General features: G+C 47.4%; 2 protein-coding genes across 2 annotated transcripts in view; one reads left to right on the top strand and one right to left on the bottom strand.

The window, feature by feature from the left end:
- Window positions 1-7,798, top strand: part of RBKS (ribokinase) — a 65,999-nt gene extending 58,201 nt beyond the window's left edge. The window contains exon 8 of the mRNA XM_072330986.1: window positions 6,655-7,798. Coding sequence (XP_072187087.1) covers window positions 6,655-6,828 — 174 coding nt within the window. The 3' untranslated portion in view covers window positions 6,829-7,798. The remainder of the gene's footprint in view (window positions 1-6,654) is intronic.
- On the bottom strand, window positions 7,778-13,422 carry MRPL33 (mitochondrial ribosomal protein L33). The gene is made up of 4 exons (XM_072330987.1): window positions 13,348-13,422; window positions 12,871-12,889; window positions 10,309-10,415; window positions 7,778-8,183 (listed from the first exon to the last, which is right to left on the bottom strand). Exons 1-4 carry the CDS (start codon window positions 13,367-13,369, stop codon window positions 8,134-8,136), a joined length of 198 nt encoding a protein of 65 aa, XP_072187088.1. The 5' UTR covers window positions 13,370-13,422; the 3' UTR covers window positions 7,778-8,133.
- Between the last annotated feature and the right edge of the window lie 3,807 nt (window positions 13,423-17,229).

Genomic DNA, 17,229 nt, shown 5'->3' with positions numbered 1-17,229 from the left:
TCACAATTTTGTCAGTTCTCTCCTGGCCGGGGAGCTCCGTGAGGCAGCTCACTGCCAGAATGTATTCTGGGCAGGGCTTGGGCTCTAATTTTATTTGTTCATTAAATGAAATTTGTGAATTAGCACCCGAATTTGAGCTTTGTTAGGGAGAAATTGCAAGCTGGCACGAGTGTGACGTGAATAATGAAGGGAGTGAAGTACTTCTCAAGGAAGTGATAAAAGTGGAGCTTGTGATTAGGGTAGGAAAGTAGCTGTGTGTTGTTGGGGCTTGATAAACCAGTCTGAGGAGTGCGAATCAACCTCCATCCCAAGAAGCTGCTATATTTAGTGCTGAGCTTCAACCACAACTCTTTGATTCCATCCAAGCTCAAACTCTGGGAAAAAGTATCTGCAGCTCCTGTAGCACACTCAGCTGAAAGAGTGGTTTATCTCCGTTAGCAGCAATGTCTGCGTGCGTCCCTGGTGTTGACACATCTTGGTATACATGCTGTTCTCTGCAACAGTGCTGCTGGAGAGATTTGGATTGAGCTGAAGTGTAATAAGAGTTTTCCAATGGTGTGTTTTATATGTCATAAGTTTCCTATATGTACTCGAGAAAAAAGAAAAAGCACACTTATGGAGTATTTCCTCTGCTGTTTTCGAGTTTGTCTGTTAGGCATAAACTTCTAGTTCAAATGAAAGGAGGCCACAGATCATAGCTCAAATGTGAGAACAAGGAAGAAACAAGTAACAAGACAAAAAGCTAGTGGAAGTTTAAAATGAAAATTTACAACAAAATGTATCCTAAATTGAAACACTCCTTGCCAAAATATCTGTATCGCTCGGGGTGTTGGAATGATAGTAGTGGTGAATCGTTCGGTTGATGGGAATCTCACAGGGTCTGCAACGCAGAACTATTGTTGTGATGAGGGAGCGTGGGTTCCTGCCTTGGTGTGCTTACTCCATTTGGTAGTGATGGAATTTGTCACCTCCCATTAATGCTATCCAGAGTTGAAAGGAGTTTATATGAGCATCATTATCACACTGAATTGTTTTGATGATTCAGAAGACAGAGTGCTCCCTGCGGGTGAATACTTTGTTGGCTTTCTGGAGTTAGCATGTGACACAGAATAATTTTCTTCCCAGTGCTGAGTGATATGCTGGGATACCTTGCAGTATTTCTCTGCGAGGCAGGAGCTCCTCCATTCCAATCCTGTCTGAGCACCCAGCAGAGCTTTGGGCAACTTGAGCAGCTCTGCTTAGTAATTCTGTACACCCCAGGTTTGGGGTTCCCAAACAGTGCCTCATTTTCAAAGCATGTGTAGATTGTGGGTCTCCCACTGCAACCCATACAAGATCCAGAGCTCAGATTTCAGCTCACAGGTGTGTCCAAGTGGGTGTCCCTAAAATCTCCATCTTGACTTCAGTTCATTTTCTGTCATGAGAAATGCAAGCCATGCCACTTACCTTCAGAACAGGTGCTGTGCAGGGCCTCTGAACGTGTTGAGCAGGACTGTCTGCTCTTGCTAGATCTCTAGGTACTTTCAGCTCTGCTTTTTAGATGACAAATAGAGTTGTGAACGTTGGACGTTTTATTTCCAACATTCACCACAAACCAGATAACTTTCCAGAGGAATTCATGCATCTCTAATGCTTGTCTCTGATCTTTTTAGCAACAGCGAGTAACTAAATGTAGGATGTAACAGAAAGGAAAGAAAATATATGCAGGAGGCCTTGTATCAAGATTAATCTCTCAGGAATGCAGGGGGTTAACGGTCAGGCTGATTAATCACTGTTAATGAACCATCAGGAAATCTGTCAGGAAGTGGGTAAAAATTCCTGACAGCTGATGTGGAGCACTGTGTGGTGTGCTTTGGTTTTGGTATTTCCCAACTGATAGGCTCCAGTGGGTGCCGTTCAGTTACCTCGAAGGTCGGAATGCGTGTGAAGGACTAGATGGCCTGCTGCCCTTACTCAGCTTGAGTAAGTGAGGGAGAAGTTTTCCCTGTGCAATGGCTATGCAAGTGCAACGCAACGTAAATGCAAGAAAGAGACTGCTCCTTCCCACAGCTTCCCAGAACAGAGTCTGGAAATTATACAGAAAGGAAGCGGGGTCGTTCCTCACTGCTCAGTCTGAGCCCACAGGGTACAGCAGGGAGCAGGCCAGGCAGCTTTCCCTGCTTGGACGTGGAGCCTGAGCTCTGGGACTTGGATACACAACTGAGTTAGTTAATGAATTGCTTTGTGTTGACCGAGGGTGAGGTTTCACAGTTGGCTTGAGCAGATCCAAGATCAGGCAGCTGCTGAGAGTGTTTCTCACCTCTTTCTCCTTTGCATTGGCTGTAATGTGGTAGTGCAGCAGCTTGCTGGGCTGGGTGCAAACTAATGCTTCCCAGTCAGTGCTGGCTGGCCCAGTTCACAACAGAGTGGGAGGAATGGCCTGCCTCACTGCCTGGCTGCACCGAAGCTACGTCTGATGTAGGCAAGGATAAAAACATGAGCGGGGACGGAGCCTTTCAGCAACAGCAAAAATGTGGCTTGGCTTAGGCCTGCTCTGAAATTGCAGGCTGAATCACTGGAATTAAGAGTGCACTGTCAACCTAGAGTAAATGTCAGTTAAAATGTGTTAGCTCACACCTCCTCTGACTTCGAAGCAGTGGCTGATGGCAGCCATTCTGCACATGGCTAATGGGAAGTGGGGCACAGTGCGGGGTGGCACGGCCATTCCCCATGGTTGGGAGAGGGCACAGGCCACATCAGCTGGTGTCAGTGTGTGCTTGGGAGGGCAGGAAGAGAGGAAAGGGCCAGCAGCACTGCAAGGGATTGGCTCACTGTCTTTTTCTTTGGCTCAGGGTAACATATTCAAGCCTGTCTTCCTGACAAGACTGCAGAAATGCTCAGTTACCAGCACACAGATTAAGCACAGTAACACGGTCGTGGATCCAGACCCTACAAGTCTGAGGCACAGTCTGCTTCTCCTCGTACTTCTCCTTTCACCTCAACACAAGCAGCTTTGCTGAGCTCAATCTGCACCACTACAGCAGAAGATCTAAAAAGGGGAGCCCTGCTGTTTGTTTCAAGCTCGTTTGTTGCTGTTTTTGAATTACAAAATGTAGTGGTTCCATTTTAAGGACTTTTCATCTTTTTGTTCCAGCTCAGAACTCCACGCAGAGATACAGCAATAACTGCGTGAGTGGAAAAGCAATTTTCAAATTCTTTAAGTTTTAGAGATGTGCGGGTCTTTCCTGACGGTATCTTTGTGTTACGTCTGTCATTCAGGTGCAGGGCAGGTAGTGGTGAGCAGATGTGACGCAGAGGGGTAACACCCACAGCATAATCCAGTGATGCGGTGTTGCAGAGTGATATAAATAAGACAGGAATTCTGCAAGGCCTTCAACAGAGCTGGGCATCTCTGTACCGCTGTTTAGTTGGGCTGCACTAAATCAGTGTAATCTTCAGGCTGCATTGGTTTGTGCACTGCTGTGAATGCTCCTAGGAAACCATAAGATCGTATGTTAGAGTGCAGTTTTTTACAGCCTTTGCTGTTGATTTATTCACTGAATGAAGAGTTTTTAGTTACAGGCGAGCCTGATGGATCTGTTGTTTTGCTGTACAACACACTGTCCCTTTTAGGGCTTGGCAGCGTACTCCTACAATGTCTTAAATTCAATGAGGTGATGGCATACATGTATGGGATACCTGGATGCGACTTGAAAACCACCTGAGGAAGGTTTTCTGAGGCTCAGGAGCAAGATCAGGGCTTCAGGAGCCAACAGCTGTGGCGATTCCTGCATTGCTGCCATTACTCTCCCCCAGGAGGACAGGGTAGGAAGGCAAGGGGCAACCACAGGGTCATCCAGCAAAAAGGCAGAGCAGCTGTGGCTACACTGGGAACTGCAGCTATTGCACCTCAGCCTCCAAGTATTTTTGGTGAACAAGTCATCTCATTGTATAAGTGAAATGCATCCTATCATTCTGGGCACGACTGACTGAAACAGGCTTTACTTGCTGGAAATGCCGTAGAACAATGTATAGTTTCCACTTACAAAGCAATTTCTATAAAAAGCTTCTCGGGGTAGCATCGTATATAAATAGTTACACTAAAGTTGTGAACCAGCTTCTGACAAATCGGGGCTAACAAAAGCTAAGGTATAAATAGAAGTGTTTCCGTGGGTTTTCTCTTCTCTAGAGGCACAGAATCTCAGTCAGTGCTGGATTGTAATAAACAAAAATGCCCTTTTCCAGACGCACAGGAAAACAAGGGCCTTCCAGACTCGTGGCTCAGAATATAAATGGGTTTTTAAAACTGCTGCAAAACCATAAGGCTTAGTGGAGGCCGTAGCATTTGCATTTTAGAACTGGCCACACTGTATCAGCCCAATTTGATGATCTAGTTGTTTTATTACATACAAAGCGGCATCCCCGGCTTTACAAAAAGCTCCAGTAAGTTCTACTTTTGTAATTGTGGGATAAATTGACTCCGGGCACTCAAGGATATGAGGGCTATCTCAAAGTCTGCAGTGTATTAGGATTCCTGGAATACGAGTACTGAGGAATGTAAAACATTACAGGTCCCGTGTTTGTGTTTTGTTGGTGGGCACAATAAATGCACCTCACCGGTCATTTTCAAAACCAGTATTCTTGCAATTATTCTGTTTGGGGGTTGGTGTTTCGTTATCTCCACTAATAACAATGATCAGAAAGACAGTGCTCCATCCTGTGCTGCTGCCACGTGTAGTTTGTGCCGTCTGACACCAGACAGACTGAGTGCTGCTCATTAAAATAATACCTGGCCACTTACATTACGAAGCGATCAACTGCATGAGAAATATTTTGTGTAACGATGACAAGGGCTTCCTGCGAGCACTGCAACAGATCTGCTCGTAGAAATATTACTTCTGTCTGTAACAGCGGTGCCAGAGTAGCTTTAATAATTAATCATGTGCTGATTAGATTATAAACTCTGGGATGGGCCAGAGATTTTTGTATTATGTATCAGACAAAAGATACTGGCAATGCTTAACTAGCAGTCACCTGTTACCGCTCCACCTGACATTGTGGGAGCGCTGTGGGAAGCAGGGCAGAGACAAAAGACTGGCAGACCTTGATAAAAACCCTCCCTGGCCCCCGGTCTGTTCAGCAATACGGAACTGTTGAAACAGCTGCTGCCACAGCTGCACGCTGCAGTTACCAAGGTGCTGTTTGCCAGGCGACTCCCTGCATTGTGCCCCACTGCAAGGGCGAGGGCAGAATTCAGGCCGGGAGGGCGTTAAGCAGGGAGTTTCCTGGCTGGGACAGCACAAACAACTGCCGCGCAGGCACGGGCAGGCAGAGAGCGGCACGGCACAGGCGTGGGCAACCCATACCTGCGCTCACCTACGTCAGGGCTCCCCGTAACCGCCGTGCTGCTCTGCCCCGTCAGCTGCCTCTAACATTGCTGTGGAAATGGCATTTTTTGTGGAGAAAGATATTACATGCAGCTGATTCGGTGGTTAAGGATGAGCTTAATTGTGAGAACCACTAGAAATGAAAATTGGAAAATTACTTCCTATCTGTAATTTCCAGTTAGAAGCTTTGCTCGGCTATCTTAATTGCCTTTTTCCAGGCCCTTTGCTCTCATCCCGTGACTCTGGTGGCCCTCTGTGTCCTCAGAAGGGTTTATTAGAACTACAGCAGCAAACCCTCGGGGGAGACGGTCCTTATGCTGGCCCTCAAATAAGATAGATAGCACCAGTGTGTTCAGCGCAACGCTTTGCTGAGATAAAAGTATGATTCAAGTAAAGGGACCTGAGAGCAGCTTCATACCAAGAGCTGTTATCAGTGTGGCCTGAGAAATCAGGCCAGCTTGGGGGAATGGAAGGGTGAGCTTTCAGCAGAGGGGGGGACACTGGGATGGCACGTGCAAATTAAGTTAAACGTGATTCATCTTGCCAGTTGTTCAAAGCACTACAGAACGAAACAAGAATTCTTGTTAAAAAGCATTCAGGAGGCAAACAGTTGTCATTCCCCGCTGGTCAGAGCAGAACTAGTGGCAGCTCCCAGCAAAGACCTGGAGACAGGCAGCTGAAGGGCTGCCAGAGCCCAAGGTGACTCAGCACAGGTGGCAAAGCGCACCCCAGGAGTAAGATTGGTTTACACGATCAGACACAGCAGACCTTTGTCAGTGGGACCTTCTTAATGAAAAACAGCTAAAGTCTGAAGGCATCAAATTGTATCTTTCTGCACCTAGTAAATATACAGACGCCACAAGCCACATGGCTTTCCCACCCCCCCCCCCTTTTCTCTGTCTCTTCTACCACTGCCCTTTATGAAGAAGTTAAATAAGAGAAAAACAGCTTCAATGAAACATTCAGGTTGAGAAATGAGAATCAACATTCCAACAACAGGAAGTTTCAAAAGCAGCGCTTATAGCAGCACTTTTGCTGAGCTGTGGCACACTGGCCTGTCTTTTCTTCAAGCTGTATTACAGCACGTACCTCGATAAAAACATCGGGTCTGGAGCGTGGTGTTAGTTTAGAACTGCATTTCCTATGCATAGAAAAGTGAATTGAAGTCAACTCCTGTACTATTTCCTGACTCCCGCAGTCAGTGCTACAACTGTTGCCTTTCCAGTAAATGTGTTTGAATTGTTTCCCCGTACGAGCACACTTCAACTTGTTTGTTGTTTTATTCTAGGGAGCTGGAGACAGTTTTGTGGGAGCACTGGCCTTCTACCTGGCTTACTATCCTGAGCTGCCCGTGGAGGAAATGGTCAGGAAGTCTAACTACATTGCATCAGTGAGTGTCCAGGCATCAGGGACACAATCTTCATATCCTTACAGGAAGGACTTGCCTCAGGACCTTTTCTAATTGATATTGTCTAGCTTGATGTACTGATTTTATCTTATCCCAGACAGCATTATTCTCCTGACTGCACAGATGTTCCCCTCCACTGACTGGAAAGGCCAGGAAAGTCTCTGCTTATTTGAGAAATCCTATTAGTTCCTGTTCTGCAGCAGTAAAGATGGGGCTGGGCTGGTTATCTTTCAGACGCAGCACAGGAGGTCTGTCCAGCCCCACACATCACCCCTGGGCTCCTGCCATCCCATACAACCTACTATGGAATGTACACAAAGTTCGCACGCATCAGGAGGGTACTGTGCTCCTGGTACGTTTTAACATGATTTTAATCAGACCTTCTGATATCTGATGCCAGAAATGAAGCTTTGAGATTGTGACTTCAGTTCTCAGTTGCGAGCAGTAAGGTCAGTTGTCATCAGCACTCGGCTGAGTGTCTGGGGGTCAGCTCCTCACAGCCTGCAGCTCATCACACAGCTCTGGGTACTGAGCTCTGGCACCCCTTCCTGCGTGCCTTGGATGGGAGCTGCAGCACGTACCGGGTCCCTCACAGTGGCAGCAGGCTGACAGTGCTACTGAGCCCAACTCCGATACACATCTGTAGCAGTACTGCTGTACAACCTACATGGAAGAGCTAAAGGAAAAAACCCTCCAACAAAATCTGTCAGAGAATAAACCAGAGGAATGATGTGATAATCTACTTTCTTCATGCTTGACAAAAACCCCAGGTTAAGGCCCTGGCCTACTTACCTGACTTGGAATAATGCCGCCCTATTAGCCCTGCTCACAGATTATCCAAAAGCACGTCTTGTCCCACCCGCTGCCCACTGCCGCTTCCTAACCTAGGAAGGAGCTGCTGTAGAGCTACTCCTCCGAGGAACGACACCACTTCATGGTCACTACTGTTCAATCTGCGGCTGGTAGGTTAGAAAAACTTGCAATCCTGCCATTGAATTCCTGCTGTGGAAAATGTTAATTTTTATTGCCTTATAAAACAATAGTTCCTTTGAAGATTACAGCCTCTTTCATAATGGAAAACACAGACAATGGGATCTGCCATGTTTTTTTTTTTAATTGAGTACTGTAAAAATAACTCAAAAGATAAATAAATGTTACTGCGATGATCTATGTTCAGACATTAATAATTTTCTCTCTCTACATTGTTTTCTTCACAATGGCCTTCAAATCACAGGAGACGGTGATCCCAGTTCATTTCCTCTCTTTTCAGCCCATGGTGCAGGACTTCTGAATCAGCATTCACCCCGTCCTCCCCCCGAACCATCCTCTCCTCCTGCAGAAATTAAGTCCACTCATTGTTCAGAGAGAGCGGATCTTTCTCTTCTCTGTGAAGAGGACACGTTGTTTCGCTACAGAGAAAAAAAAGAATCTATTAAGAACCCCGAAGCGTTAAGATCCAATTCAACAGACCTACATCCCTCTCTCCTGGCTGGCTTCGCTGCTTAAATGAACTGTGACTGGCACGGTGCTGCTGTTAACCAACTCTTGATGAAGTTTAGTAGTGCTTTTGCTTTACCACATGTAATTTTTAGCTCCCAAGAGGTCCGTTCTACCTCTGTGAAAATAAGTATCGGGATTTAAGCAGCTGAAAATATTCACCAGCTGCTCTGTGCGACTATTCTGAGTCACAGCTGTTTGATGCAGGGACAAAAATAGGTTCTTTGCTGCTTTCTACTACTCTCCGGCTTCAGAGCCCAAACAACTACGGGTGACAGCATCTAAGTCATGCTCACACATCGACTGAGAAGTGAATGGGAGCCTGCGGCACCTGATGGGGACCTCAGCAAAGTCAGTTCAGCTACACGTTAAGCACAGCGGATGCACGATTAAAAGAGAATCCAAACAAAGCTCTACAATGCCATTGGAAAAGCACCGCTGTTCTGATTGCATTTCATTACATTCATTCCTTTGAAAGCAATGCAAGAACAATCCACCCAGTAACAGAATCGCTTCTTCCGCCTAGAAGTTTCGCTTTAAGAAATGCTCCAACTTAGTAACACTCTGCTGTTGCGCTTATGAGGTAGTGAAACTTGGGCACTACCGCCACTACTTCACTAAAAGCTTCATTCTGTGGAGGTCTCAGGTTCCTGAGAAGAACAAAACATAAGGTGATAATGCATGCCAAGTGAAAATGCTTCCTAACATATTCCTGATGTGAGTTGCTATCTAGACTCCGATTTGCTTCCCTTCACACATGCAGGCATTTTCTCACATCAGTTTCTCACTTGTGCTCCACTACAGACTACAAAGAGCAGAGCTTTTTCTCCTTAATTACTTCCAATTTCTTACTTCCAACAACGTACTACTACACGTTCTGCAAAACAAGCACTACTTTGCCTGAGCTCTCCAATCTTTTCACAGTTCTGCAAGTTGCAAAGTTTCTGGAGGTTCACTTTGCACAATGTTCAGAAGTAGGAATGCTAACCTGAAGTCCTCTTATTCAAGGAATAACTCCTGCAATCTCTTATCCTCTTTCGGTATGAGATTTGGGAAAGCCACAACCTCCATCCAGCACAAGTACATGGATGAGTGCGTACTGCTTCCCCCTTAGTTTCTCTCACTTGCCATTAAGCTCCTGGTCTGTTAGATCTGGGCATGACAAGGTTCATCATCCAACAAAAATGTCAAATTATGTAAAAAATAAATAAATGAATAAGCCTGAACCACGTAACTACCAGCCGTAATTACATCATTTACTTAGAAAAGCTCAATACGTTGTTTATTCCAGACTTAAATCAATACTTTTCTGCACCAACTCTCCCATGCCACTTCTAGCCCCATCTGGTTTACTTTCTGAGTTTACCCAAATCAATCATTTTAACGTTAGCTGCAGACTGCTTGCTCACCTACAAGTTTGAGGTCTGTCACCTATCAAAAACCTGGTGAGTAAAAGGCTTTTGGCAAGTGTTCTGACCCCTGCCAAATCAGCTTCTTAAACTGAGAATATCTACAAGGACCAGAGCAACAGAAAAGAACCCACAAGTCAACATCTGCAGAGTGGTATCATTTATGGAGGAGGAAGAACTTGTGCTTATCACTTTAAAAGAAAAAGTCTATTTTGGAAGTGATGGCCAATATTTATTGTCTGCAGTACCCAGGGCAGCTGAACAGAACTTTCTTACTGAAGCATGTTGCGTGTTAGAGGTAACTGCCGAGCAAACCACACAAAGAAACAGAATGAAAGAACTCCTGTGTCACTTTGTTTTGCCACTGACATGTGGCATGGCTGTCAAAGACTCTGATGTGCTGGGCAAGTCATGACTTTGTTTCGGTGCCACAATCTGTAAAATGAGAATAACGCTTACTTCCCACTGGAATGTCACGAAGAACAGCAACCGTACAGTCATGTGAATATCAAACGTGTTATGACACATTCTGCTTAGATTGGAAAAATCCTGCTGCAGTCAAACCTTTCACCCCAGGCAGCCAGAGCTGTTAATACAAAGCAGGCTGAGTGCAACCCCAGATACTTACCGATGGGATCGTATCTCAGCAGGACCAGCTTCTCCTGCAGTCGGAGTCTCCTGACATTGAAACAGAAGCCAGTCTCTGCAGCGCTCTTCATCCTCACCAGGATGTATCTGCAGTCACAGGGGGTATCTCTAGGTCAATGCACAGCACACAGCAGCGGCCCCCCATGTCTCTGGTGGCACTGTCATGGCAGCACTCTTTGGATAAGCAATCTGGCACATTAAGATATTTCATTCCATTCATGGATATTTTGGATGGGAGCTTTAAAACCATATGCTAACCTTATTGTAACAGGAAAAAAAAACAACCACCCTACAAACTTTAATTCTACCATCAAGCTTAACTATACAACTCCTGATTAGTTCTGATCAGAGTGAAGTAGCTCCTCCATCAAACAGGGCAGGGAGTGAGGGGGAAGAAGAGGGGGAAAAAAAAGCAGAAAAGAAATAAAAAAAGAAATAAACATCCAGTTGAGTCACTGCATCTTAAATGATAATGGCAAGAAAGGAAGGATGATGATGATAGATTGTGGATAACACCGTACCTCAAACTATCACTTCCACATGCAGAGAGGAACCGAGGAGATAGAATGGAACAAGAGGCACACAAAAAGGAGAAGCAGAGCCCCCCGGCACCCTCCATCTCTCTCCCAAGGAGCAGGACTTGACATCAGCTCAGCCACCAGCAGCCCTTTGCCCCACAGAAAGACTGTGCGTGGAGCAGGCTGGCAGCCCATGGCAGCAGGGCAGAGGGGGCTGAGAAAGCAGCCCCAGGCCCTCACCCTGTCAGCCTTCCAAGACCTGCAAGACTTCCCAGCAACAAAGGGCATCTTCTGCACTTCTAAAGGAAGGTCAAAGCCTTTAACCAGTCCGTAAATTATGTCTTCATCTTCCATTGCAGTAAAGGGATGAATACAGCTCTGTGCATGGGCACTCAGTTCACTTCCCTCCATCTTTCTGCTTCCAGCACCAAATGTTCTGTTAGAATTAACTTTGGAGAGACACCCATCCTTCCTCACTTGTCCTCTCCCGAGCTCTCCCTTCCCACCTTTGCAATTTAATTTACTGGGATTTAAAAATAAACAGAAAAACAGTGGATTCCCTAAGACCAACTGACCAAGCATCGCCTATGGACCATCCCCAGTAAATGCCCTTTCCTGCACACCACCGAAGCTATGATGTGTAACCTCAGTAACCACACAGCCTCCTTCCCTTCTTCCTCACCCACTTCCTCAAAGCCCGTGTGCAGAGTTTCCCCTTTCTGGGGGAATCAGTGGTATCAGTACGACCACATGTTGAAACTCTTTTGCACCGCACATTTCAGGCCAAGTCCTTTCTGAACGATATACCTCACTTTGTAGGACTTATTGCCCAAAGAAGAGATGTAATGAGGAGCACAGGCAGGAAAGAACAGTGGAACACCAACAGGATGTGGAGGTAAAAACAGGGAGCGTGGAAGTGCAAGTACTATAAGGAGACAAGATGTTCCTTATGTGTAAGCAAGTCCACACAAAGAATGGGGCAAACAAATCACTGCGCTACTACTACCATTTTTCACCTCAAGGAAACACTTGGCTTTGCTCTGTTCATCTCTGTGTAGAAACCTGTCTAACTGCAGTCTGTCCTATCACACATATACTTGGAAATCCCTAGTTTCAAAGATGGACAATTGCACAGCCATTCTGCAGCAGAAGAATCCCTCTGGACATGGCAAGTGGCTCTTTTGAGGGCTGATTGGTAAATAAAAAGCACCCAGGAAATTTAACACATTACAGCTGTTCAGGCTGTGCAATACTGAATACTTGCACAGAACGTAGCTTCAGGGAGTAAGGCAAGAACGTATTGCTGCAAACTGGTTCAGTGCAAACCCTTGGTTTGTTGAGCTCAGTTTCTGGTAAGGAGCGTTTGAGATGCGAGTCATTTTCTCCACGTGCTCTTGTCTCCTTACACCCACAGCATAAACCACTGGTGTGCAGAAAGTGTATCTCCCTCCCCTCCAACCCATCAGCTTTCTGTACAGGTCAAAGGGCTGTGGTTAATGCTCTCCCAGAACCCACCAACAGCTCCCCTGAGCTGAACTACACAGCAAATCAAGCTGCTCACAGTGTCGACCGCCCTGTTCACTGCTCACAAACCAACATGTGGATGCAGTACAGTGTGGAAACCTTCTGCGTCCAGCCTGGGAGAGGTTCAGCTTGTCCTCAATTGAACAAGCGTGAAAGGCCAAGAAGAGGAAGGCTGTGTGGCAACTGATAGCTTCTCCTTAAAGCATAAGGCACAGAGCTGTGGTTCCCCCATACAGGGCACTCTGGGGGCTCAGCTGTGTCAGCCCATAGAACAAAACCCACTTCTGCTGCAGTTTTGGAACCGAAGCGGCTTTTCTCACAGCACTGTGTACTCATGAGAAAGGCACACGTGCTGCAGGGCAGAAAGGGCACAGCTGGACTCAGGGTGTGCAGTTCTCTCACATGCATTAGAAGATTCCAGAAGGGTGCAATATTGTGCTAAATCACTTCATAGAGAGCAGCAGCAGAGATTACCGGATGGTAAAGAAAACATCACTTACTTAGATTTGCTCTTGGCCACTGTTATTTTGCACCATGAATAAGGCGGGGGGGGGAAGGGGGGAGAAAAAGAAAACAAATAGGTTTAATCTCATTTCCTTTAAATGCAACACACAGACTAGAGCTCCCCATTGCCTGCTGCTGTGACAGCCCAGAGAGGCCGTGCCAACAGACGTGCAGTCCCAGCACTACGGGCCCTCCCCGCACAGCCCTCCTGCGGACCGAGTTGCTGCCGCGCACCTCCCGCCCGCCCGGCCTCGTGCCCCCCAGCACGGCCCGGCCCGGCAGGCGGCGGCGCACTGCACGCCGGGAGCGGGCGCCGCACGGCCCGCTGGGAGGCGCGGTCCCGCTGCGTGGTGAGCCGTGCGGCCCGGCGCTGACGGGAAGGTGACGGCGCTAACAGCCCGCTCCGGGACTCGAGCTCGCGCCCTGCCCCAGCCCGGCCCAGCCCTCACGCTCCGCCGCCCCGCGCCACTCACGAGTCGCCGCCGTAAGAAACATAACGCCGCCGTAAGGAACCCCGTCCCTGCCGCTTCCGGCCGAGCGGAAGTGCTTCCGGGCCGCGGGGAGGAGGCGCGGCCGTTGCGTGGCCGTGGGGCGGGACTGTGCGCTGTGAGCGGCACGGCGGGATCGGGCGGCGCGCTGGAACCGGGCTGAGTGCGGCAACGCGCTGCCCAGGGACGGCCGAGCGGCTGAGCGGAGCCACCCGCGGCCTGCACTGCTGCGAGAGCGCGAGCTGACAGTGAACGAGTTGTGCACTGCTGCCGAGCGCGCGGCGACGGCCGCTCCCCCCTCACACGCCGCTTAGTCAGGCTGCTGACGGAGCGTTCGGGTCCTTGGGCACCTGACGGCAGGGCCACAAACACTGCAGCCCGACCTGCTGGGCTGGAGAACGGCGTGGAAGGTCCGGTGGTGTGTGAACTTGCCGCCTGTGGAGGGGGCGGCACGTTGTCCTCCTGCACCCATCATTTCCAGTTCCAAATGCACCTCTTAATGATGCACCACGTCGATCGATCCTCACTATTTGGCCTTCCAAATACAAATGGGGCCGTCGCATCATCTGCCCATGAATATCAGAGTGAGAACTTGCAGACGTTCAGTGATAAAACGTGAGCGCCGTGAGGCACTGCTCTGTGTTACTGCTCTGTGTTACTGCTTCGGTGGGAGCACAGACTGAAGTGGAACTGCCAACCTCCTGACTTGGCTGCCAGGAATGTAAATCAACATGAAAGACGATTTTTAAGAGAAATAGCAAGTTAAACATTTGTACAAACACAGCATCAAATAGAGGTTGTGCCGCCTCTCTCCAAACCTCCTGCCTGCTGGCAAAAATAAAACTGTTCCAGTGACATTTTCCCTGCTCTGCTGTGACAAGGGCTGCATAAATATAGACACCGTGGATTAGAATAGACTTCAGCAACCTCCAACTTCCTTCCTAGCAGCCGCTTCTGCTGCGTTTCCCATAGCTATGGGTGACAAACAGGGAGCCGAAACCAGGTTCGTATGGGAGAGGGTGACAGTGTAGTACATCCCGATGGCAGTAGTCTGTGCTAACCCTGGGGAAGAGATGTGCTGGCTGGAGGGGAGGGTCAGCATTTCTGACCCCAGCTCTGTTCCAGCTTCCCTGTGTCGGCTAGGTTCAGTCATGTACGTGAGGATCTTTGATGGCGTGTGCAAGGAAAATGCAAATCTTTCCTTCAACTTTGCCTACAGAAAGCAAGAAGTGTGATGAACTGTAATGCCAGCCTAGATCATTTTGACACTTGCTTAAAGAGAAGTCACTCATGTCTCCAGTGGAGAAGCTGCTGGTGCCAAACCGATCAGTGTCACTCAGAATCAAACACGGCATCTTTTTTCTTTTCCCCCAGCTAGAACAACAACAATTGGTCGTGTTATAGGCTATCATGTTTTCTTTTCTGTTTTTATGCTTCATATTCCATGGTGAATTCTCTGGTACTACCAGGAGCTGAAAAGGTTGCTGCTCTTGGTCAAGAAAGTGTGGTCAGGTTGCTGGCACACATAGGACAGGCAAGGACTGGTATCCAGGGCCAGCAGGGGTGATGCTTCCTCATGTGTGCACTTCAAGTAAATCATCACTGGGAAACATCAGAGCAAAGGAGCGATGGGCAGCAGGCTAAATGTTTGCAAAGTAAATATCCCACATCGGTTCTGCATTTTTATATGAGTTACCGTCAACTAACGCGTGTAAAAACCGAATGCTGGAAACGAGAATAACAGTGTAGAGCCTGGGAAAAGCTCCACCAGTCCTTCCTGGTTACCCACAAAGAACAGGCAAACAGCTAGCTAAGCCAAAAAATGCGCACAGCTCGGCGAACATAGTTGTAAAACAGCCAAGCTATTTTCTCCTCCTTCTTGCTTTCTTTTCCTCAGCTAGTTACAACTTAGCAGGCTTCTCGCTGTCCGTGCTGCTAAACAAACACGGGCAAAATTGTGCAAATCACTCATCCCAGATAACGAATGGGTTTTTACATTCTTTCTGCATATCTGAATCCATTATCCTAAGAGGGCCCAGAAGAAAGTGGGCATTAGCTTAATGCAGCTCTGAAAGAGGAACTGTTCGGGTCAGGAGACCCAGAACGGTGGAAAGGGCTGTCTGATTGCTAAATCACTTTAAGCCAGTGACCAAATCCATTTCAGCTGCTGCCTTGTTTGTGGCTGGTTTGAAGTGAGCTGGCAATGGCTTTTAGCCCAGTTCTTAGAGGTGTCCGTGTCACAGTATCGCAGTGTTTGCTGGCAGACTTGCAAACTGAAAAGCCAAAAAACCAATGGGCTTGCTGTCTCCTCACCCTGAGAGCTCAGTCCCAAGTCAGATACGGGGCGCACATATGTGGTAGGTCAGGGTATGACTCCAATTTCAGGGTTGTACCTGTTCCCTGCTTATTCTCACCAGTGCACTGGTCTCTGAATCTGTTCCTGGAGCTCCTTTCTCCAGCACTGACGTCATTCACATGTGAAGGGGGAAGAACAAAGACGGCACTCGCCTGTTTTCTTGTGTGATTTTTCAATACCTATTTCCCAATCCCGACCTCCAGAGCAACAACATCCTTTCAAACCGCCCCCTCTTGAAATGCCACAGTAGCCAAACAGCTGCAAATCAAAACACCTTGTAAACAAGTGACTGAAATCCCGTGGGATGCCCGAGGGCTTGGGCACGTCTCAGAGTGATTATAGTTCCTGCTATACAAATTAGAGCCCATGTCGCACAGTTCGTGCCAACTCCAGGCTCTTGCTTTTTATTTTTAGTCCTATTTGTCGAAAGGTTTTCATGATAGAAAGAATGACGTTCGGTATCGGTGATACACAGATAAAATTAGATAGCAGCCGGAAGTGATCATACGGCTAATCCTCCCCATTGTGACTCTTTCCACAGGATTTGGGATCCTGTGGGCCTCAAGGACAGCTTTTCTCTGGGTGCATTTCGCTTCTCGTCAGCAGGCAGCTGAAAAATTGGACTCACGTGGGTTATGTGTGGTAAGTCTCACGCAAAGAAATGAATGTCATTGTCATTGCTTATGCCAACAGCTGGGACCATCTGGGACACTAAAGACAACATTGTCTACGCTTGTACAGCTGATCGAAGGTTGTTTTTAGCAAGCCTCTAAAAAATCTTCCCTTTTTGGGCCAGCAGAGCAAGGCTTTTAACTTCCAGGCATGGTGTTTTGTATGCAGAGCAGCTTCAGTCATCAGCAGGGCCCAGTTCTGAGACTTTTTAGTCCCGCAGACATGCCATCCACACTGATGCTGAAGCCTTTATTCCTTTCTTTGGAAGAAGAGGCTGCCAAAGGGGAAGATGGAGTGAAAGATACATTGGATTACATCTCTAAAGTAGATCTTATCTGTTTGGGCTTTTTTTCTTCTCAACTTCAGATTGCTTTTGGTTTTACTACCCTGTAAAATAGGAAAACACGAGATATAACTAGTTAGCCAACACTTCCTATTGCTTAGAAACAGATGAAATTCAAATAGGTAGCATACCTAGAGCATCATCAGATTAAGGTGGGATTGGTTGCAATTTAGCACAAAGGAATCTGTGCTGTGGTATTGTGGCAAAGAAAGAGTGTATCAAAAGCACAGCTGTGAATCAGTTGCTTTTAAGCCGGATATGTAAAGGTGAGTGGAGAAAATAAGTACGAGTGTGAAGGTGTGTGACACTGAGGGATTCTTTTCCTCCTGTACCTTATAGTAGGAGAAGTTCAAGTGCCTGGACAGGTGCCCGGACAAGTGCCTTTTGTGCCAAAAATCTGATTGGTGTGTAACTCCTATCACTTTGTGGCAAGAGAGGCTTCTTGAGCTTTAAGCTAGAGCAGTCAGCTCTCCGGGAAGAGAAATGCACCAGGTTC

Source organism: Excalfactoria chinensis, chromosome 3, assembly GCF_039878825.1.
Source record: "Excalfactoria chinensis isolate bCotChi1 chromosome 3, bCotChi1.hap2, whole genome shotgun sequence".
NCBI lineage: Eukaryota > Metazoa > Chordata > Aves > Galliformes > Phasianidae > Excalfactoria > Excalfactoria chinensis.
This window is presented reverse-complemented; position numbering and strand designations above follow the sequence as displayed.